Source organism: Entelurus aequoreus, linkage group LG15, assembly GCF_033978785.1.
Source record: "Entelurus aequoreus isolate RoL-2023_Sb linkage group LG15, RoL_Eaeq_v1.1, whole genome shotgun sequence".
Taxonomy (NCBI): domain Eukaryota; kingdom Metazoa; phylum Chordata; class Actinopteri; order Syngnathiformes; family Syngnathidae; genus Entelurus; species Entelurus aequoreus.
The window spans coordinates 52022108-52045127 of record NC_084745.1 but is presented as its reverse complement, the minus strand read 5'-3'; the positions used below and the strand labels follow the sequence as shown (position 1 = coordinate 52045127).

General features: G+C 37.1%; 1 protein-coding gene across 1 annotated transcript in view; it reads left to right on the top strand.

Moving 5' to 3' along the window:
• The window catches only part of LOC133630506 (mitogen-activated protein kinase kinase kinase 8-like), a 38628-nt gene extending 21735 nt beyond the window's left edge, over nucleotides 1-16893 (top strand). Inside the window, exons 6-8 of the mRNA XM_062022117.1 lie at nucleotides 1455-1607; nucleotides 1824-2070; nucleotides 16410-16893. Of these exons, the coding sequence (XP_061878101.1) occupies nucleotides 1455-1607; nucleotides 1824-2070; nucleotides 16410-16534 (525 nt within the window). The 3' untranslated portion in view covers nucleotides 16535-16893. The remainder of the gene's footprint in view (nucleotides 1-1454; nucleotides 1608-1823; nucleotides 2071-16409) is intronic.
• The last annotated feature ends 6127 nt before the right edge of the window (nucleotides 16894-23020 follow it).

Below are 23020 nucleotides of genomic sequence, written 5' to 3'. Positions count from 1 at the left end.
TTTATTTTTTTTACTACTGTCTAAAAAGCTTTAAAACGTTAATTATTATGTAGCCACTAGTTTAATTAGGGACAATAACGGTTTAATAGGGGACAGACATATTACAATAATAATAAACATTTGAATCCATCGTATTATATCTCAAATATTATATGTAAAAATTGTAAAAAAAAATATATATATATATATATATATATATATATATATTTTACTACTGTCTAAAAAGCTTAAAAACGTTAATTATTATGTAGCCACTAGTTTAATTAGGGACAATAACGGTTTAATAGGGGACAGACATATTACAATAATAATAAACATTTGAATACATCGTATTATATCTCAAATATTATATGTAAAAATTGTAAAAAGAAATATGTATATATATATATATATATATATATATATATATATATATATATATATATATATATATATATATATTTTACTACTGTCTAAAAAGCTTAAAAACTTTAATTATTATGTAGCCACTAGTTTAATTAGGGACAATAACGGTTTAATAGGGGACAGACATATTACAATAATAATAAACATTTGAATCCATCGTATTATATCTCAAATATTACAAGTAAAAACTGTAAAAAAAAAACATCTAAGGTCTGTAATATCATCAAAAGGTTCAGAGAATCTGGAGAAATCCCTGCACGTAACATTGAATGCCCGTGACCTTGGATCCTGCATCAAAAACCGACATCGGCGTGTAAAGGATATCACCACACGGGCTCAGGAACACTTCAGAAAACCACTGTCAGTAACTATAGTTCATCGCTACATCTATAAGTGCAAGTTTAAACTCTTTTATGCAAAGCGAATGCCGTTTATCAACAACACCCAGAAACGTCGCCGGCTTCGCTGGGCCCCAGCTCGTCTAAGATGGACCGATGCTAAGTGGAAAAGTGTTCCGTGGTCTGACGAGTCCACATTTCAAATTGTTTTCGGAAACTGCGGACGTCGTGTCCTCAGAAAAGAACCGTACGGATTGTTCTAGGCGCAAAGTGTAAAAGGCAGCAATGTGTGATGGTATGGGGTCACCATTAATGCTGAAAAGGTACATACAGCTTTTGGAGCAACACATGTTGCCATCCAAGCAACGTTATCATGGACCGCCCCTGCTTATTTCAGCAAGACAATGCCAAGTCTATTCAATTGAATATAAGTTGAAAAGGATTTGCAAATCATGGTATTCTCTTTTTATTGACCATTTACACAACGTGACAACTTGACTAGTTTTGTATAAACAAGCTGGGTGGGAAAACCCCAAGACGAGCATCCTGCTCACCAACACTGCAGCCAACATTACACAGCAGGCTGGACTTTCCAAAGGCCGAGAGAAGAACTGTGGTGGTGTGTTTGTTTACATTCCACACACTTTGTGGGCTTCACGCCTCACTCGCACTTGTTTGGCCGCCTCACGCTCAAATTGTTGTTTCCTCCAGATGTACATGAGTCCCGAGCTGGTTTTGTGTCGCGGGCATGATACCAAGACCGACATCTACAGTTTGGGCACGGCTATCATTCACATGCAGACCGGCAGCCCCCCCTGGGTGAGGAGATACCCACGCACCGCCTACCCGTCCTATCTCTACATTGTAAGTGCTTTTTTTTATATTTGACCTATTTAGTCCACCATAACATTTGTTTCCATTTGCAACCTCCGTCATGGTCACTTTTAGAGAATACTATCAGCTCTGTTCCGTGTGACTCACTTCCTCTTTGTCACTACTGACAGAGAAGTCATGTGACACACACAAAAAATGACACACTTATAACCTTGTTTTGGGGTTTTTTTCTTGTTCCTACTCCAGATCCACAAGCAAGCACCCCCTCTGGAGGACATCGCAGACAACTGCAGCCAGGCAATGAGGTCCTTTCTGGAGCGGGCCCTGGAGAAGGACCCGGCCCTGAGGAGCTCGGCTTCGGACCTCCTGAAGGACGACGCCGTCAACCCGCCCAAGGAGGACCAGCCTCGGTGCTGGAGTCTGGACTCGGCCCTGGAGGAGGCCAACCAGGCCATGTGTTACCAAAACAGCAGGCATGATGATGCCACAGAAGGTACGTGGCTGAATATGCTTTGTCTTATATTAGGGTCCCAGAAATGTTTACATGCAAACCTACAACATTTCCCCCAGGGGAGTCAGAGCTTTTCTTCCAGTCATTCACACTCGCATGTAGAAATACAAACACGCACTCGCAAAAAGTGTCTTAAAAATGAGGAGTTTCCCATATATGACCAAAGTGGAGAGATTTTTAAAAATTTGTCAGGGAGTGAGTTTTTCTTCCTGTCACTCACACACACTCGGGACTCACTGAGATAATGCTACTTTTCCCGAGAAAAGAGTCAGAATAAAACGAGTCATCTTATATTCAGGGTCTACAGATTTTTACATGCAAACCTACAACATTTTCCCCCAGGAGAGTCAGAGCTTTTCTTCCGGTCATTCACACCCGCATGTAGAAATACAAACACGCACTCGCGAAAAGTGTCTTAAAAATGAGGAGTTTCCCATATATGACCAAAGTGGAGAGATTTGAAAAAAAAATTGAAAAACCTACTACTTTTTTTTGTCAGGGAGTGAGTTTTTCTTCCTGTCACTCACACTTTCCCGTAGAGATTCCCCCTAATACAGACAAAAATTAGGAGTTTCCCATATATGACCAAAGTAGAGAGATTTGAAAAAAAAATTCAGGGAGTGAGTTTTTCTTCCTGTCACTCACACACACTCGGGACTCACTGAGATAATGCTACTTTTCCCTAGAAAAGAGTCAGAATAAAATGAGTCGTCTTATATTCAGGGTCTACAGATTTAAACATGGAAACCTACAACATTTTCCCCCAGGGAAGTCTGAGCTTTTCTTCCGGTCAATCACACTCGCAAGTAGAAATACAAACACGCACTCGCGAAAAGTGTCTTAAAAATGAGGAGTTTCCCATATACGACCAAAGTGGAGAGATTTTAAAAAAATTGTCAGGGAGTGAGTTTTTCTTCCTGTCACTCACACACACTCGGGACTCACTGACATAATGCTACTTTTCCCTAGAAAAGAGTGAGAAAAAAACGAGTCTTCTTATATTCAGGGCCTACAGATCTTTACATGCAAACCTACAACATTTTCCCCCAGGGGAAGTCAGAGCTTTTCTTCCGGTCATTCACACCCGCATGTAGAAATACAAGCACGCACTCGCGAAAAGTGTCTTAAAAATGAGGAGTTTCCCATATATGACCAAAGTGGAGAGATTTTTTTTTTTAATTCAGGGAGTGAGTTTTTCTTCCTGTCACTCACACACACTCGGGACTCACTGAGATCATGCTACTTTTCCCTACAAAAGAGTCAGAATAAAACGAATTGTCTTATATTCAGGGTCTACAGATCTTCATATGCAAACCTACAACATTTTCCCCCAGGGGAAGTCAGAGCTTTTCTTCCGGTCATTCACACCCGCATGTAGAAATACAAGCACGCACTCGCGAAAAGTGTCTTAAAAATGAGGAGTTTCCCATATATGACCAAAGTGGAGAGATTTTTTTTTTAAATTCAGGGAGTGAGTTTTTCTTCCTGTCACTCACACACACGAGTGACTCAATGAGATTGTTAATTTTCCATAGAAAACAGTCTGAATAAAATGATTTGTCTTATATTCATGGCCTACAGATCTTTACATGCAAACCTACAACATTTTCCCCCAGGAGAGTCAGAGCTTTTCTGCCGGTCATTCACACTCGCATGTAGAAATACAAACACGCACTCGCGAAAAGTGTCTTAAAAATTAGGAGTTTCCCATATATGACCAAAGTAGAGAGATTTGGAAAAAAAATTCAGGGAGTGAGTTTTTCTTCCTGTCACTCTCACACACTCGGGACTCACTGAGATAATGCTACTTTTCCCTAGAAAAGAGTGAGAATAAAAGGAGTCTTCTTATATTCAGGGTCTACAGATTTAAACATGGAAACCTACAACATTTTCCCCCAGGAGAGTCAGAGCTTTTCTTCCGGTTATTCACACCCGCATGTAGAAATACAAACACGCACTCACGAAAAGTGTCTTAAAAATGAGGAGTTTCCCATATATGACCAAAGTGGAGAGATTTGGAAAAAAAATTCAGGGAGTGAGTTTTTCTTCCTGTCACTCTCACACACTCGGGACTCACTGAGATAATGCTACTTTTCCCTAGAAAAGAGTGAGAATAAAAGGAGTCTTCTTATATTCAGGGTCTACAGATTTAAACATGGAAACCTACAACATTTTCCCCCAGGAGAGTCAGAGCTTTTCTTCCGGTTATTCACACCCGCATGTAGAAATACAAACACGCACTCACGAAAAGTGTCTTAAAAATGAGGAGTTTCCCATATATGACCAAAGTGGAGAGATTTGAAAAAAAAATTGAAAAACCTACTACTTTTTTTTTGTCAGGGAGTGAGTTTTTCTTCCTGTCATTCACACTCCCTCGTAGAGATGCCGCCTAATACAGACACGCGGACAAGAAAAGTGTCTCAAAAATGAGGAATTTTCTATAGAAACCTGTAGACGAGAGATTTTAAATGCAAACCTACTTCCTCTTTCCCAAGGGGTCAGCTTTTCTTCCTGTCACTCACACACACTCGGGACTCACTGAGATAATGCTACTTTTCCCTAGAAAAGAGTCAGAATAAAACGAGTCATCTTATATTCAGGGTCTACAGATCTTTACATGCAAACCTACAACTTTTTTCCCCGGGGGAGTCAGAGCTTTTCCTCCGGTCATTCACACCAGCATGTAGAAATACAAACACGCACTCGCCAAAAGTGTCTTAAAAATGGGGAGTTTCCCATATATATATCCAAAGTAAAGAGATTTTAAATGCAAACCTACTACTTTTTTTTTGTCAGGGAGTGAGTTTTTCTTCCTGTCACTCACACACACTCGGGACTCATTGACATAATGCTACTTTTCCCTAGAAAAGAGTCACAATAAAACAAGTCATCTTATATTCAGGGTCTACAGATTTTTACATGCAAACCTACAACTTTTTTTCCCCGGGGGAGTCAGAGCTTTTCTTCCGGTCATTCACACCAGCATGTAGAAATACAAACACACACTCGCGAAAAGTGTCTAAAAAATTAAGAGTTTCCCATATATGACCAAAGTGGACAGATTTTAAATCCAAACCTACTACTTTTTTTTTGTCAGGGAGTGAGTTTTTCTTCCTGTCACTCACACACACTCGGGACTCACTGAGATAATGCTACTTTTCCAGAGAAAAGAGTCAGAATAAAACGAGTCGTCTTATATTCAGGGTCTACAGATTTAAACATGGAAACGTACAACATTTTCCCCCAGGAGAGTCAGAGCTTTTCTTCCGGTCATTCACACCCGCATGTAGAAATACAAACACGCACTCACGAAAAGTGTCTTAAAAATGAGGAGTTTCCCAAATATGACCAAAGTGGAGAGATTTAAAACATTTTGTCAGGGAGTGAGTTTTTCTTCCTGTCACTCACACACACTCGGGACTCACTGAGATAATGCTACTTTTCCCTAGAAAAGAGTGACAATAAAAGTAGTCGTCTTATATTCAGGGCCTACAGATCTTTACATGCAAACCTACAACATTTTCCCCCAGGAGAGTCAGAGCTTTTCTGCCGGTCATTCACACTCGCATGTAGAAATACAAACACGCACTCGCGAAAAGTGTCTTAAAAATTAGGAGTTTCCCATATATGACCAAAGTAGAGAGATTTGAAGAAAAAAATTCAGGGAGTGAGTTTTTCTTCCTGTCACTCTCACACACTCGGGACTCACTGAGATAATGCTACTTTTCCCTAGAAAAGAGTGAGAATAAAAGGAGTCGTCTTATATTCAGGGCCTACAGATCTTTACATGCAAACCTACAACATTTCCCCCAGGTAAGTCAGAGCTTTTCTTCCGGTCATTCACACCCGCATGTAGAAATACAAACACGCACTCGCGAAAAGTGTCTTAAAAATGAGGAGTTTCCCATATACGACCAAAGTGGAGAGATTTTTTTTTTAAAAATCAGGGAGTGAGTTTGTCTTCCTGTCACTCACACACACAAGTGACTCAATGAGATTGTTAATTTTCCATAGAAAACAGTCTGAATAAAATGATTTGTCTTATATTCAGGGCCTACAGATCTTTACATGCAAACCTACAACATTTTCCCCCAGGGAAGTCAGAGCTTTTCTGCCGGTCATTCACACTCGCATGTAGAAATACAAACACGCACTCGCGAAAAGTGTCTTAAAAATGAGGAGTTTCCCATATATTACCAAAGTGGAGAGATTTTTTTTTTTAAATCAGGGAGTGAGTTTTTCTTCCTGTCACTCACACACACTCGGGACTCACTGAGATCATGCTACTTTTCCCTAGAAAAGAGTGAGAATAAAAGGAGTCGTCTTATATTCAGGGCCTACAGATCTTTACATGCAAACCTACAACATTTTCCCCCAGGGGAGTCCGAGCTTTTCTTCCGGTCATTCACACCCGCATGTACAAATACAAACACGCACTCGCGAAAAGTGTCTTAAAAATTAGGACTTTCCCATATATGACCAAAGTAGAGAGATTTGAAAAAAAATTTGAAAAACCTACTACTTTTTTTTTGTCAGGGAGTGAGTTTTTCTTCCTGTCACTCACACTCCCCCGTAGAGATTCCCCCTAATGCAGACAAAAATTAGGAGTTTCCCATATATGACCAAAGTAGAGAGAATTGAAAAAAAAATTCAGGGAGTGAGTTTTTCTTCCTGTCACTCACACACACTCGGGACTCACTGAGATAATGCTACTTTTCCAGAGAAAAGAGTCATAATAAAACAAGTCATCTTATATTCAGGGTCTACAGATTTTTACATGCAAACCTACAACATTTTCCCCCAGGGGAGTCAGAGCTTTTCTTCCAGTCATTCACACTCGCATGTAGAAATACAAACACACACTCGCGAAAAGTGTCTTAAAAATGAGGAGTTTCCCATATATGACCAAAGTGGAGAGATTTAAAACATTTTGTCAGGGAGTGAGTTTTTCTTCCTGTCACTCACACACACTCGGGACTCACTGAGATAATGCTACTTTTCCCTAGAAAAGAGTGAGAATAAAACGAGTCTTCTTATATTCAGGGTCTACAGATTTAAACATGGAAACCTACAACATTTTCCCCCAGGGAAGTCAGAGCTTTTCTGCCGGTCATTCACACTCGCATGTAGAAATACAAACACGCACTCGCGAAATGTGTCTTAAAAATGAGGAGTTTCCCATATATGACCAAAGTGGAGAGATTTTTTTTTTTTAATTCAGGGAGTGAGTTTTTCTTCCTGTCACTCACACACACTCGGGACTCATTGACATAATGCTACTTTTCCCTAGAAAAGAGTCAGAATAAAACAAGTCATCTTATGTTCAGGGTCTACAGATTTTTACATGCAAACCTACAACTTTTTTTCCCCGGGGGAGTCAGAGCTTTTCTTCCGGTCATTCACACCAGCATGTAGAAATACAAACACACTCGCGAAAAGTGTCTTAAAAATTAAGAGTTTCCCATATATGACCAAAGTGGAGAGATTTTTTTTTAAAAATCATGGAGTGAGTTTTTCTTCCTGTCACTCACACACACAAGTGACTCAATGAGATTGTTAAATTTCCATAGAAAACAGTCTGAATAAAATGATGTGTCTTATATTCAGGGCCTACAGATCTTTACATGCAAACCTACAACATTTTCCCCCAGGGGAGTCAGAGCTTTTCTTCCGGTCATTCACACTCGCATGTAAAAATACAAACATGCACTCGCGAAAAGTGTCTTAAAAATGAGGAGTTTCCCATATATGACCAAAGTGGAGAGTTGTTTTTTTTTAATTCAGGGAGTGAGTTTTTCTTCCTGTCACTCACACACACTCGGGACTCACTGAGATAATGCTACTTTTCCCTAGAAAAGAGTGAGAATAAAACGAGTCATCTTATATTCAGGGTCTACAGATTTAAACATGGAAACCTACAACATTTTCCCCCAGGGAAGTCAGAGCTTTTCTGCCGGTCATTCACACTCGCATGTAGAAATACAAACACGCACTCGCGAAAAGTGTCTTAAAAATGAGGAGTTTCCCATATATGACCAAAGTGGAGAGATTTTTTTTGAAAAATCAGGGAGTGAGTTTTTCTTCCTGTCACTCACACACACAAGTGACTCAATGAGATTGTTAAATTTCCATAGAAAACAGTCTGAATAAAATGATTTGTCTTATATTCAGGGCCTACAGATCTTTACATGCAAACCTACAACATTTTCCCCCAGGGGAGTCAGAGCTTTTCTTCCGGTCAATCACACTCGCATGTAGAAATACAAACACGCACTCGCGAAAAGTGTCTTAAAAATGAGGAGCTTTCCATATATGACCAAAGTAGAGAGATTTTTTTTTTTTTAATTCAGGGAGTGAGTTTTTCTTCCTGTCACTCACACACACTCGGGACTCACTGAGATAATGCTACTTTTCCCAAGAAAAGAGTCAGAATAAAACGAGTCATCTTATATTCAGGGTCTACAGATTTTTACATGCAAACCTACAACATTTTCCCCCAGGAGAGTCAGAGCTTTTCTTCCGGTCATTCACACCCGCATGTAGAAATACAAACACGCACTCGCGAAAAGTGTCTTAAAAATGAGGAATTTCCCATATATGACCAAAGTAGAGTGATTTGAAATAAAAATTGAAAAACCTACTACTTTTTTTTTTGTCAGGGAGTGAGTTTTTCTTCCTGTCACTCACACTCCCCCGTAGAGATCCCCCCTAATACAGACACGCGGCAAAGAAAAGTGTCTCAAACATGAGGAATTTTCTATAGAAACCTGTAGTCGAGAGATTTTAAATGCAAACCTACCTCTTCTTTCCAAGGGGGTCAGATTTTCTTCCTGTCACTCACACACACTAGTGACTCAATGGGATTGTTAATTTTCCCTAGAAAACAGTCTGAATAAAATAAGTCGTCTTATATTCAGGGTCTACAGATTTAAACATGGAAAAACTTACACTTTTCCCTGAAGGACTCAGAGCTTTTCTTCCTGTCATTCACACTCCCCCGTAGAGATGCAGCCGTCTTACCCAGGGGGTCAAATTTTCTTATTGTCACTCACACACACACACGAGTGACTCAATGAGATTGTTAATTTTCCATAGAAAACAGTCTGAATAAAATGATTTGTCTTATATTCAGGGCCTACAGATCTTTACATGCAAACCTACAACATTTTTCCCCAGGGGAGTCCGAGCTTTTCTTCTGGTCATTCACACCGCATGTAGAAATACAAACACACACTCGCGAAATGTGTCTTAAAAATGAGGAGTTTCCCATATATGACCAAAGTGGAGAGATTTTTAAAAAAAATTCAGGTAGTGAGTTTTCTTCCTGTCACTCACACACATTCGGGACTCACTGAGATAATGCTACTTTTCCCTAGAAAAGAGTGAGAATAAAAGGAGTCGTCTTATATTCAGGGTCTACAGATTTAAACATGGAAACCTACAACATTTTCCCCCAGGAGAGTCAGAGCTTTTCTTCCGGTTATTCACACCCGCATGTAGAAATACAAACACGCACTCGCGAAAAGTGTCTTAAAAATGAGGAGTTTCCCATACATGACCAAAGTGGAGAGATTGTTTTTTTTTAATTCATGGAGTGAGTTTTTCTTCCTGTCACTCACACACACTCGGGACTCTATGAGATAATGCTACTTTTCCCTAGAAAAGAGTGAGAATAAAAGGAGTTGTCTTATATTCAGGGCCTACAGATCTTTACATGCAAACCTACAACATTTTCCCCCAGGGGAGTCCGAGCTTTTCTTCCGGTCATTCACACCCGCATGTACAAATACAAACACGCACTCGCGAAAAGTGTCTTAGAAATGAGGAGTTTCCCATATATGACCAAAGTGGAGATTTTTTTTTTTTTTAATTCAGGTAGTGAGTTTTTCTTCCTGTCACTCACACACACTCGGGACTCACTGAGATAATGCTACTTTTCCCTAGAAAAGAGTGAGAATAAAAGGAGTCGTCTTATATTCAGGGCCTACAGATCTTTACATGCAAACGTACAACATTTTCCCCCAGGGATGTCAGAGCTTTCCTTCCGGTCATTCACACTCGCATGTAGAAATACAAACACGCACTCGCGAAAAGTGTCTTAAAAATGAGGAGTTTCCCATATATGACCAAAGTGGAGAGATTTTTTTATTTAATTCAAGGAGTGAGTTTTTCTTCCTGTCACTCACACACACTCGGGACTCACTGAGATAATGCTACTTTTCCCTAGAAAAGAGACAGAATAAAATGAGTCGTCTTATATTCAGGGTCTACAGATTTTTACATGCAAACCTACAACATTTTCCCCCAGGGGAGTCAGAGCTTTTCTTCCGGTCATTCACACCCGCATGTAGAAATACAAACACGCACTCGCGAAAAGTGTCTTAAAAATGAGGAGTTTCCCATATATGACCAAAGTGGACAGATTTTAAATGCAAACCTACTACTTCTTTTTTGTCAGGGAGTGAGTTTTTCTTCCTGTCACTCACACACACTCGGGACTCACTGAGATAACGCTACTTTTCCCTAGAAAAGAGTCAGAATAAAACGAGTCATCTTATATTCAGGGTCTACAGATTTTTACATGCAAACCAACAACATTTTCCCCCAGGGGAGTCAGAGCTTTTCTTCCGGTCATTCACACCCGCATGTAGAAATACAAACACGCACTCGCGAAAAGTGTCTTATAAATGGGGAGTTTCCCATATATATATATATCTAAATTAGATTGACATTTATTCACGCTGCCAAATAGTGATGCCGCCTTCTTACCCAGGGGTCAGATTTTCTTACTGTCACTCACACACACACTGTGACTCAATGAGATTGTTCATTTTCCATAGAAAACAGTCTAAATAAAATGATTCGTTTTATATATTTAGGGCCTGCAGATCTTTACATGCAAACCTACAACATTTTCCCCAGGGGAGTCAGAGCTTTTCTTCCGGTCATTCACACCCGCATGTAGAAATACAAACACGCACTCGCGAAAAGTGTCTTAAAAATTAGGAGTTTCCCATATATGACCAAAGTGGAGAGATTTTCATTTTTTGTCAGGGAGTGAGTTTTTCTTCCTGTCACTTACACACACTCGGGAATCACTGAGATAATGCTACTTTTCCCTAGAAAAGAGTCAGAATAAAATGAGTAGTCTTATATTCAGGGTCTACAGATCTTTACATGCAAACCTACAACATATTCCCCAGGGGAGTCAGAGCTTTTCTCCCGGTCATTCACACCCCCATGTAGAAATACAAACACGCACTCGCGAAAAGTGTCTTAAAAATGGGGAGTTTCCCATATATGACCAAAGTGGAGAGATTTTAATTTTTTTGTCAGGGATTGAGTTTTTCTTCCTGTCACTCACACACACTCGGAACTCACTGAGATAATGCTACTTTTCCCTAGAAAAGAGTCAGAATAAAACGTGTCGTCTTATATTTAGGGTCTACAGATTTAAACATGGAAACCTACACTTTTCCCCGAAGAGTCAGAGCTTTTCTTCCTGTCATTCACACTCCCCGGTAGAGATGCCGCCTAATACAGACACGCGGCAAAGAAAAGTGTCTCAAAAATGAGGAATTTTCTATAGAAACCTGTAGTCGAGAGATTTTAAATGCAAACCTACTTCCTCTTTCCCATGGGGTCAGCTTTTCTTCCAGTCACTCACACACTTATGACTCACTATGGTTATGTTAATTTTACCTAAAAAAAAAGTCTGAATAAAACAAGTCGTCTTATAATCGGGGTCTAGAGATTTAAATATGCAAACCTACACTTTTCCCTGAAGGAGTCAGAGCTTTTTTCCCCCTGTCATTCACACTGCCAAATAGAGATGCTGCCCAGTGGTCAGATTTTCTTCCTGTCACTCATACACACGAGTGACTCAATGAGATTGTTAATTTTCCATAGAAAACAGTCTGAATAAAATGATTTGTCTTATATTCAGGGTCTACAGATCTTTACATGCAAACTTACAACATTTTCCCCCAGGGGAGTCCGAGCTTTTCTGCCGGTCATTCACACTCGCATGTAGGAATACAAACACGCACTCGCGAAAAGTGTCTTAAAAATGAGGAGTTTCCCATATATGACCAAAGTGGAGAGATTTTTTTTTTTTAAATTCAGGGAGTGAGTTTTTCTTCCTGTCACTCACACACACTCGGGACTCACTGAGATAATGCTACTTTTCCCTAGAAAAGAGTGAGAATAAAAGGAGTCGTCTTATATTCAAGGCCTACAGATCTTTACATGCAAACCTACAACATTCTCCCCCAGGGAAGTCAGAGCTTTTCTTCCGGTCATTCACACTCGCATGTAGAAATACAAACACGCACTCGCGAAAAGTGTCTTAAAAATGAGGAGTTTCCCATATATGACCAAAGTGGACAGATTTTAAATCCAAACCTACTACTTTTTTTTTGTCAGGGAGTGAGTTTTTCTTCCTGTCACTCACACACACTCGGGACTCACTGAGATAATGCTACTTTTCCCTAGAAAAGAGTCCGAATAAAACGAGTCGTCTTATATTCAGGGTCTACAGATCTTTATATGCAAACATACAACATTTTCCCCCAGGGGAATCAGAGCTTTTCTTCTGGTCATTCACACCCGCATGTAGAAATACAAACACGCACTCGCGAAAAGTGTCTTATAAATGGGGAGTTTCCCATATATATATATCTAAATTACATTCACATTTATTCACGCTGCCAAATAGAGATGCCGCCTTCTTAGCCAGGGGTCAGATTTTCTTACTGTCACTCACACACACACTGTGACTCAATGAGATTGTTCATTTTCCATAGAAAACAGTCTAAATAAAATGATTCGTCTTATATATTTAGGGCCTGCAGATCTTTACATGCAAACCTACAACATTTTCCCCCAGGGGAGTCAGAGCTTTTCTTCCGGTCATTCACACCCGCATGTAGAAATACAAACACGCACTTGCGAAAAGTGTCTTAAAAATGGGGAGTTTCCCGTATATGACCAAAGTGGAGAGATTTTAATTTTTTTGTCAGGGAGTGAGTTTTTCTTCCTGTCACTCACACACACTCGGAACTCACTGAGATAATGCTACTTTTCCCTAGAAAAGAGTCAGAATAAAACGAGTCGTCTTATATTTAGGGTCTACAGATTTAAACATGGAAACCTACACTTTTCCCCGTAGTCAGAGCTTTTCTTCCTGTCATTCACACTCCCCGGTAGAGATGCCGCCTAATACAGACACGCGGCAAAGAAAAGTGTCTCAAAAATGAGGAATTTTCTATAGAAACCTGTAGTCGAGAGATTTTAAATGCAAACCTACTTCCTCTTTCCCATGGGGTCAGCTTTTCTTCCAGTCACTCACACACTAATGACTCACTATGGTTATGTTAATTATACCTAAAAAAAAAAGTCTGAATAAAACAAGTCGTCTTATAATCGGGGTCTAGAGATTTAAATATGCAAACCTACACTTTTCCCTGAAGGAGTCAGAGCTTTTTTCATTCACACTGCCAAATAGAGATGCTGCCCAGGGGTCAGATTTTCTTACTGTCACTCATACACACGAGTGACTCAATAGAAAACAGTCTGAATAAAAAGATTCGTCTCATATTCAGGGCCTACAGATCTTTACATGCAAACCTACAACCTTTTTCCCCAGGGGAGTCAGAGCTTTTCTTCCGGTCATTCACACTCGCATGTAGAAATACAAACACGCACTCACGAAAAGTGTCTTAAAAATGAGGAGTTTCCCATATACGACCAAAGTGGAGAGATTTAAAAAATGTTGTTAGGGAGTGAGTTTTTCTTCCTGTCACTCACACACACTCGGGACTCACTGAGATAATGCTACTTTTCCCTAGAAAAGAGTGAGAATAAAACGAGTCTTCTTATATTCAGGGTCTACAGATCTTTACATGCAAACCTACAACATTTTCCCCCAGGGGAGTCAGAGCTTTTCTTCCGGTCATTCACACCCGCATGTAGAAATACAAACACGCACTCGCGAAAAGTGTCTTAAAAATGAGGAGTTTCCCATATGACCAAAGTGGAGAGATTTTTTTTTTTTAATTCAGGGAGTGAGTTTTTCTTCCTGTCACTCACACACACTCGGAACTCACTGAGATAATGCTACTTTTCCCTAGAAAAGAGTCAGAATAAAACGAGTCGTCTTATATTCAGGGTCTACAGATTTGTACATGCAAACCTACAACATTTCCCCCAGGGGAGTCCGAGCTTTTCTTCCGGTCATTCACACCCGCATGTAGAAATACAAACACGCACTCGCGAAAAGTGTCTTAAAAATGAGGAGTTTCCCATACATGACCAAAGTGGAGAGATTTTTTTTTTTAATTCAGGGAGTGAGTTTTTCTTCCTGTCACTCACACACACTCGGGACTCTATGAGATAATGCTACTTTTCCCTAGAAAAGAGTGAGAATAAAAGGAGTTGTCTTATATTCAGGGCCTACAGATCTTTACATGCAAACCTACAACATTTTCCCCCAGGGAAGTCAGAGCTTTTCTTCCGGTCATTCACATCCGCATGTAGAAATACAAACACGCACTCGCGAAAAGTGTCTTAAAAATAAGGAGTTTCCCATACATGACCAAAGTGGAGAGATTTTTTTTTTTTAATTCAGGGAGTGAGTTTTTCTTCCTGTCACTCACACACACTCGGGACTCACTGAGATAATGCTACTTTTCCCTAGAAAAGAGTGAGAATAAAAGGAGTTGTCTTATATTCAGGGCCTACAGATCTTTACATGCAAACCTACAACATTTTCCCCCAGGGAAGTCAGAGCTTTTCTTCCGGTCATTCACACCCGCATGTAGAAATACAAACACGCACTTGCGAAAAGTGTCTTAAAAATGGGGAGTTTCCCGTATATGACCAAAGTGGAGAGATTTAAATTTTTTTGTCAGGGAGTGAGTTTTTCTTCCTGTCACTCACACACACTCGGAACTCACTGAGATAATGCTACTTTTCCCTAGAAAAGAGTCAGAATAAAACGAGTCGTCTTATATTTAGGGTCTACAGATTTAAACATGGAAACCTACACTTTTCCCCGAAGAGTCAGAGCTTTTCTTCCTGTCATTCACACTCCCCGGTAGAGATGCCGCCTAATACAGTCACGCGGCAAAGAAAAGTGTCTCAAAAATGAGGAATTTTCTATAGAAAGCTGTAGTCGAGAGATTTTAAATGCAAACCTAGTTCCTCTTTCCCATGGGGTCAGCTTTTCTTCCAGTCACTCACACACTTATGACTCACTATGGTTATGTTAATTTTACCTAAAAAAAAAAGTCTGAATAAAACAAGTCGTCTTATAATCGGGGTCTAGAGATTTAAATATGCAAACCTACACTTTTCCCTGAAGGAGTCAGAGCTTTTTTCCCCCTGTCATTCACACTGCCAAATAGAGATGCTGCCCAGTGGTCAGATTTTCTTACTGTCACTCATACACACGAGTGACTCAATGAGATTGTTAATTTTCCATAGAAAACCGTCTGAATAAAAAGATTCGTCTTATATTCAGGGCCTACAGATCTTTACATGCAAACCTACAACATTTTCCCCCAAGGGAGTCAGAGCTTTTCTTCCGGTCATTCACACCGCATGTAAAAATACAAACACTCACTCGCGAAAAGTGTCTTAAAAATGAGGAATTTCCCATATATGACCAAGGTGGAGAGATTTAAAAAAATGTTGCCAGTGAGTGAGTTTTTCTTCCTGTCACTCACACACATTCGGGACTCACTGAGATAATGCTACTTTTCCCTAGAAAAGAGTCAGAATAAAACGAGTCGTCTTATATTCAGGGTCTACAGATCTTTACATGCAAACCTACAACATTTTCCCCCAGGGGAGTCAGAGCTTTTCTTCCGGTCATTCACACTCTCATGTAGAAATACAAACACGCACTCGCGAAAAGTGTCTTAAAGATTAGGAGTTTCCCATTCATGACCAAAGTGGAGAAATTTTAAATTTTTTGTCAGGGAGTGGGTTTTTCTTCCTGTCACTCACACACATTCGGGACTCACTGAGATAATGCTACTTTTCCCTAGAAAAGAGTGAGAATAAAACGAGTCGTCTTATATTCAGGGTCTACAGATCTTTACAGGCAAACCTACACTTTTCCCCAAAGGAGTCAGAGCTTTTCTTCCTGTCATTCACACTCCCCCGTGACATGCTGAGATAGAGGTCCTTTCACAGTCTTATTAAGACGAGTTGTCTTATATTCGAGGTCTGGGGACACCTGTGACTTGGACAAGTGAAATAGAGGGACTTTTATGTGGAATAATACATGTTTGCACACGCTCCCTTACTTCCCGCAGACTCGTCCCTGTACGCTGAAGTCTCGGGCCCCTTGAAGAGAAATGGCTCCCTGTACCTCAACCTGGGGGCCTTGTCCGGTCACTGCCCGCTAGTGACGGGGCCCCCGGCTTCAGAGTACGTCTGAATCTGCTGATGGACTCCGCAACGCTGCAGGACATTTATTCTTGTTTCAATGGAAGATTTTTGTTGTTGTTTTATTTTCATTTTTGTTCTACTTTTTACATCCTCAAGTATGGAACCATTTAGTCCTTCATGGACTTCCTCATTTTAATTCCTGTGGAATAAGAATAGCATCGCGTGTATTATTGTACATCCTGTGAGATGAGGCCTTTGTGCTTTTTATTTTTTTTGAAAAGGAGTACATTCCAGAAAGTGTTTTTGCTTTTATTTTGTATTTCACTTTGCGACTTTAATGTGAAAGGGGCGACTTTCGGTTTGTCGACTTCACCCTTGTTCCTGAAAGCTTAGAACCAAATATTTTTATTTTATTTATAATGTAACAATTAAAAAAAATAAAAAAGTGTGTCATCGGTGGTCAATTTATTATTTGTACAGTGTTTTCTTGTCATGTATTTCCTGTGAAATTTTTTTTTTTTTTTACATGCATTCTAAATCGTAAAATAAGGCACGTACAAGGTGTACAGAGCCCCTAAAGGGACATGGGGAAAAAATATATATATATATAATTTTTTTTAATTTTTATTTTTCGTGCGTACGAGAAACTTTTTATAAAGTTATAAAAAAAAAAATTAAAAAATTAGTTTTCTCCTGCGCACGAGATACATTTCTAAAATTAAAAAAAAATTATATTTTTTTAATTATTTTTTTTATAACTTTATGAAAAGTTTCTTGTGCACACGAAAAACTATCTTGTGCACGCAAGAAACTTTCTCGGGATAGAAACTTTTTATAAAGTTATAAAAAAAATAATTTTTTTTTTTTTTTTTTTTTTTTTTTAGACATGTATCTCGTGTGCACGAGAAAACTAAGATTTATTTTTTAATTTTTTTATAACTTTATAAAAATTTTCTCGTGCGCACAATAAACTTTCTCGTGCGCACGAGAAACTTTCTATAAAGTCATTAAAAAAAAATTCAAAAATTATAATTTTTTTTTTTAGACATGTATCTCGTGCGCACGAGAAAACTAAGATTTATTTTTATTTTTTTTATAACTTTATAAAAAGTTTTTTCGTGTGCACGAGAAAGTTTCTTGTGCGCACGAGAAACTTTTCATAAAGTTATAAAAAATAAAAAATAAATTTTAAATAGTTTTCTCCTGCGCACGAGATACATGTCTAAAATTTAAAAAAATTAAAAAAAATTTAATTATTTTTTTTTATAACTTTATGAAAAGTTTCTCGTGCGCACGAGAAACTTTCTCGAGATAGAAACTTTTTATAAAGTTATAAAAAAAAAAAAAAAGTTATCTTTTTTTTTTTTTAAGACATGTATCTCGTGCGCACGAGAAAACTAAGATTTATTTTTATTTTTTTTATAACTTTATAAAAAGTTTCTCGTGCGCACGAGAAAGTTTCTTGTGCGCACGAGAAACTTTTTATAAAGTTATAAAAAAATTTAAAAAATTAGTTTTCTCCTGCGCACGAGATACATGTCTAAAATTGAAAAAATATATTATTTAAAAAAAATTTTTTTTTATAACTTTATAAAAAGTTTCACGTGCGCACGAGAACGTTTCTTGTGCGCACGAGAAACTTTTTATAAAGTTATACAAAAATAAAATTAAAAAAAAAGTTTTCTCCTGCGCACGAGATACATGTCTAAAATTTAAAAAAATGTTGTTGTTTTTTTCATAACTTTATGAAAAGTTTCTCGTGCGCACGAGAAACTTTCTCGAGATAGAAACTTTTTATAAAGTTATAAAAAAAAAAAAAAAGTTATCTTTTTTTATAAAGTTATAAAAAAAAAAAAAAATTAGTTTTCTCCTGCGCACGAGATACATGTCTAAAATTAAAAAATATATATATATTTTTTTTATAACTTTATGAAAAGTTTCTCGTGCGCACGAGAAACTTTCTCGAGATAGAAACTTTTTATAAAGTTATAAAAAAAAAAAAAAAGTTATCTTTTTTTATCTTCAAGACATGTATCTCGTGCGCACGAGAAAACAAAGATTTATTTTTTATTTTTTTTATAACTTTATAAAAAGTTTCTCGTGCGCACGAGAACGTTTCTTGTGCGCACGAGAAACTTTTTATAAAGTTATAAAAAAAATTAGTTTTCTCCTGCGCACGAGATACATGTCTAAAATTGAAAAAATATATTATTTAAAAAAAAAATTTTTTATAACTTTATAAAAAGTTTCTCGTGCGCACGAGAAAGTTTCTTGTGCGCACGAGAAACTTTTTATAAAGTTATAAAAAAATTTAAAAAAATAAAAAAGTTTTCTCCTGCGCACGAGATACATGTCTAAAATTAAAAAATATATATATATTTTTTTTATAACTTTATAAAAAGTTTCTCGTGCGCACGAGAAAGTTTCTTGTGCGCACGAGAAACTTTTTATAAAGTTATAAAAAAATTAAAAAAATAAAAAAGTTTTCTCCTGCGCACGAGATACATGTCTGAAATTTAAAAAAATTTTTTTTTTTTTTTATAACTTTATGAAAAGTTTCTCGTGCGCACGAGAAACTTTCTCGAGATAGAAACTTTTTATAAAGTTATAAAAAAAATAAAAAAAAGTTATCTTTTTTTTTTTTAAGACATGTATCTCGTGCGCACGAGAAAACAAAGATTTATTTTTTATTTTTTTTATAACTTTATAAAAAGTTTCTCGTGCGCACGAGAAAGTTTCTTGTGCGCACGAGAAACTTTTTATAAAGTTATAAAAAATAAAAAAAAATTAGTTTTCTCCTGCGCACGAGATACATGTCTAAAATTTAAAAAATATATTATTTTTTTAATTTTTTTTTTTATAACTTTATAAAAAGTTTCTCGTGCGCACGAGAAAGTTTCTTGTGCGCACGAGAAACTTTTTATAAAGTTATAAAAAAAATAAATAAATAAAAAGTTTTCTCCTGCGCACGAGATACATGTCTAAAATTAAAAAATATATATATTTTTTTTTATAACTTTATGAAAGGTTTCTCGTGCGCACGAGAAACTTTCTCGAGATAGAAACTTTTTATAAAGTTATAAAAATAAAAAAAAAAAGTAATCTTTTTTTTCTATAAGACATGTATCTCGTGCGCACGAGAAAACAAAGATTTATTTTTTATTTTTTTTATAACTTTATAAAAAGTTTCTCGTGCGCACGAGAAAGTTTCTTGTGCGCACGAGAAACTTTTTATGAAGTTATAAAAAAAAATTTAAAAAAAGTTTTCTCCTGCGCACGAGATACATGTCTAAAATTTTAAAAATATATTATTTTTTAAATTATTTTTTTTTATAACTTTATAAAAAGTTTCTCGTGCGCACGATAAAGTTTCTTGTGCGCACGAGAAACTTTTTATAAAGTTATAAAAAAAAATGTAAAATAAAAAAGTTTTCTCCTGCGCACGAGACACATGTCTAAAATTAAAAAAAATATTTTTTTTTTTTATAACTTTATGAAAAGTTTCTCGTGCGCACGAGAAACTTTCTCGAGATAGAAACTTTTTATAAAGTTATAAAAAAATAAAAAAAAGTTATCTTTTTTTTTTCTTTAAGACATGTATCTCGTGTGCACGAGAAAACAAAGATTTATTTTTTTATTTTTTTTATAACTTTATAAAAAGTTTCTCGTGCGCACGAGAAAGTTTCTTGTGCGCACGAGAAACTTTTTATAAAGTTATAAAAATAAAAAAAAAGTGTTTTCTCCTGCGCACGAGATACATGTCTAAAATTTAAAAAATATATTATTTAAAAAAAATTTTTTTTTATAACTTTATAAAAAGTTTCTCGTGCGCACGAGAAAGTTTCTTGTGCACACGAGAAACTTTTTATAAAATTATAAAAAAATAAAAAAGTTTTCTCCTGCGCACGAGATACATGTCTAAAATTTAAAAAAATATTATTTTTTTTTATAACTTTATGAAAAGTTTTTCGTGCGCACGAGAAACTTTCTCGAGATAGAAACTTTTTATAAAGTTATAAAAAAAATAAAAAAAAGTTATTATTTGTATCTCGTGCGCAGGAGAAAACAAAGATTTATTTTTATTTTTTTTATAACTTTATAAAAAGTTTCTCGTGCGCACGAGAAAGTTTCTTGTGCACACGAGAAACTTTTTATAAAGTTATAAAAAAAAAATTAAAAAAGTTTTCTCCTGCGCACGAGATACATGTCTAAAATTTAAAAAATATATTATTTTTTTTATTTATTTTTTTTATAACTTTATGAAAAGTTTCTCGTGCGCACGAGAAACTTTCTCGAGATAGAAAGTAGAAAAAAAAAAAAAGTTATAATTTTTTTTTTTCTAAGACATGCATCTCGTGCGCACGAGAAAACTAAGATTTTTTTTTTTTATAACTTTATAAAAAGTTTCTCGTGCACACAACAAACTTTTTATAACTTTATAAAAACTTTCTCGTGCGCACGAGAAAGTTTTTATAAAGTTATTAAAAAAGAAGTTATAATTTTTTTATTTTTTTATTTTTTTAGACATGTATGTGTGCACGAGAAAACTAAGATTTAAAATGTTTTGTTTTTATAAGTTTATAAAAGGTTTCTCATGTGCACAAGATAGTTACTCATGCGCACGAGATACATGACTAAAAAAAAAAAAAACATTATTAAACAAAAAAATTCCCCCATGTCCCTTTAGGGGCTCCGTAAGGTGGCTAACACGGAGTACACTTTTTCGCCCGTAAAGCCCTCTAAAATACGCCAACAGCACTCAATTTACGTGACTATTAACCAAGTATTAGCGACTGATTGACTTTGACATAAAATATATATATATATATTAATTCTTCATCCAAACGGGAAGATACATAAACATCCCATCAGTTGGCACCCCATTGAGTGCAGACATTGTACAGTAAGTGATTGTTTTATTATGTTCTTCTTTTCTTGTTTCACACTTAGCAAGAGTACTACAAAATCCCAAAAGCAGTGAAGTTGTCACGTTGTGTAAATGGTAAATTAAAAATAGAATACATCCATCCCATCCATTTTCTACCGCTTGTCCCTTTTGGCGTCGCGGGGGGGGGGGTGCTGATTTGCAAATCCTTCTCAACCTATATTCAATTGAATAGACTGCAAAGACGAGATACTTAACGTTCACACTGGAAAACTTTGTTATTTTTTTGCAAATGTTAGCTCGTTTGGAATTTGATGCTTTCAACGTGTTTCAAAAAAGCTGGCACGAGTGGCAAAAAAGACTGAGGAAGTTGAGGAGCGCTCATCAAACACTTATTTGGAACATCCCACAGGTGAACAGGCTAATTGGGAACAGGTGGGTGCCATGATGCTCAGTCGTTCACAAACAAGGACGGGGGCGAGGGTCACCACTTTGTCAACAAATGCCTGAGAAAATTGTTTAAGAACAACATTTCTCAACCAAGCTATTGCAAGGAATTTAGGGATTTCACCATCTACGCTCCGTAATATCAAAAGGTTCAGAGAATCTGGAGAAATCACTGCACGTAAGCGATGATATTACGGACCTTCGACCCCTCAGACGGTACTGCATCAAAAAGCGACATCAGTGTGTAAAGGATATCACCACATGGGCTCAGGAACACTTCAGGAAACCGCTGTCAGTAACTACAGTTGGTCGCTACATCTGTAAGTGCAAGTTAAAATGCAAGGCGAAAGCCATTTATCAACAACACCCAGAAAAGCTGCGCCCGAGCTCCTTTAAGATGGACTGATGCAAAGCGTAAAAGTGTTCTGTGGTTTGACAAGTCCACATTTCAAATTGCTTTTTGGAAACTGTGGACGTCGTGTCTAAAGAAGGAAAAGAACCATCCGGATTGTTCTAGGCGCAAAGTGCAAAAGCCAGCATGTGTGATGGTATGGGGGTGTATTAGTGCCCAAGGCATGGGTAACTTACACATCTGTGAAGGCACCATTAATGCTGAAAGGTACATACAGCTTTTGGAGCAACACATGTTGCCATCCAAGCAACGTTGTCATGGACGCCCCTGCTTATTTCAGCAAGACAATGCCAAGTGTTACAACAGCGTGGCTTCGTAGTAAAAGAGTGCGGGTACTAGACTGGCCTGGCTGTAGCATCATTTGTCCCAAAGTAGCTCTCATGAAGTCCGCCATGATTGTTTGTTGTTGGAGGAAATAGCGGACATTGTGATGTCTGGGAAATTAATACGCAGCTGTTGCTTAAAAATGAGCAAAATACATCAATATTACGTTTTATTCAGAATGTGCCTGTTACTACATTACATATATACTCACCCGATGCATATGTTTTTTAAACGCTTTGTAGGCGGAATAGAGCTCCATTGTTTGCTGACTTTTGCTAATGTTTATTTACGAGTTAGAATGCATGAAAAAAAAATAAAATAAACATAACTTTTCTTGCCTTAAATAAGGATTACATAATGTGTGCATACACCTTTAATAAGAAAAGAGCATTGTTTTGATTACAACAATAACAATTACTCATACAAATAGTATTATTATTATTATTATTATATTAATAGTAATGAAC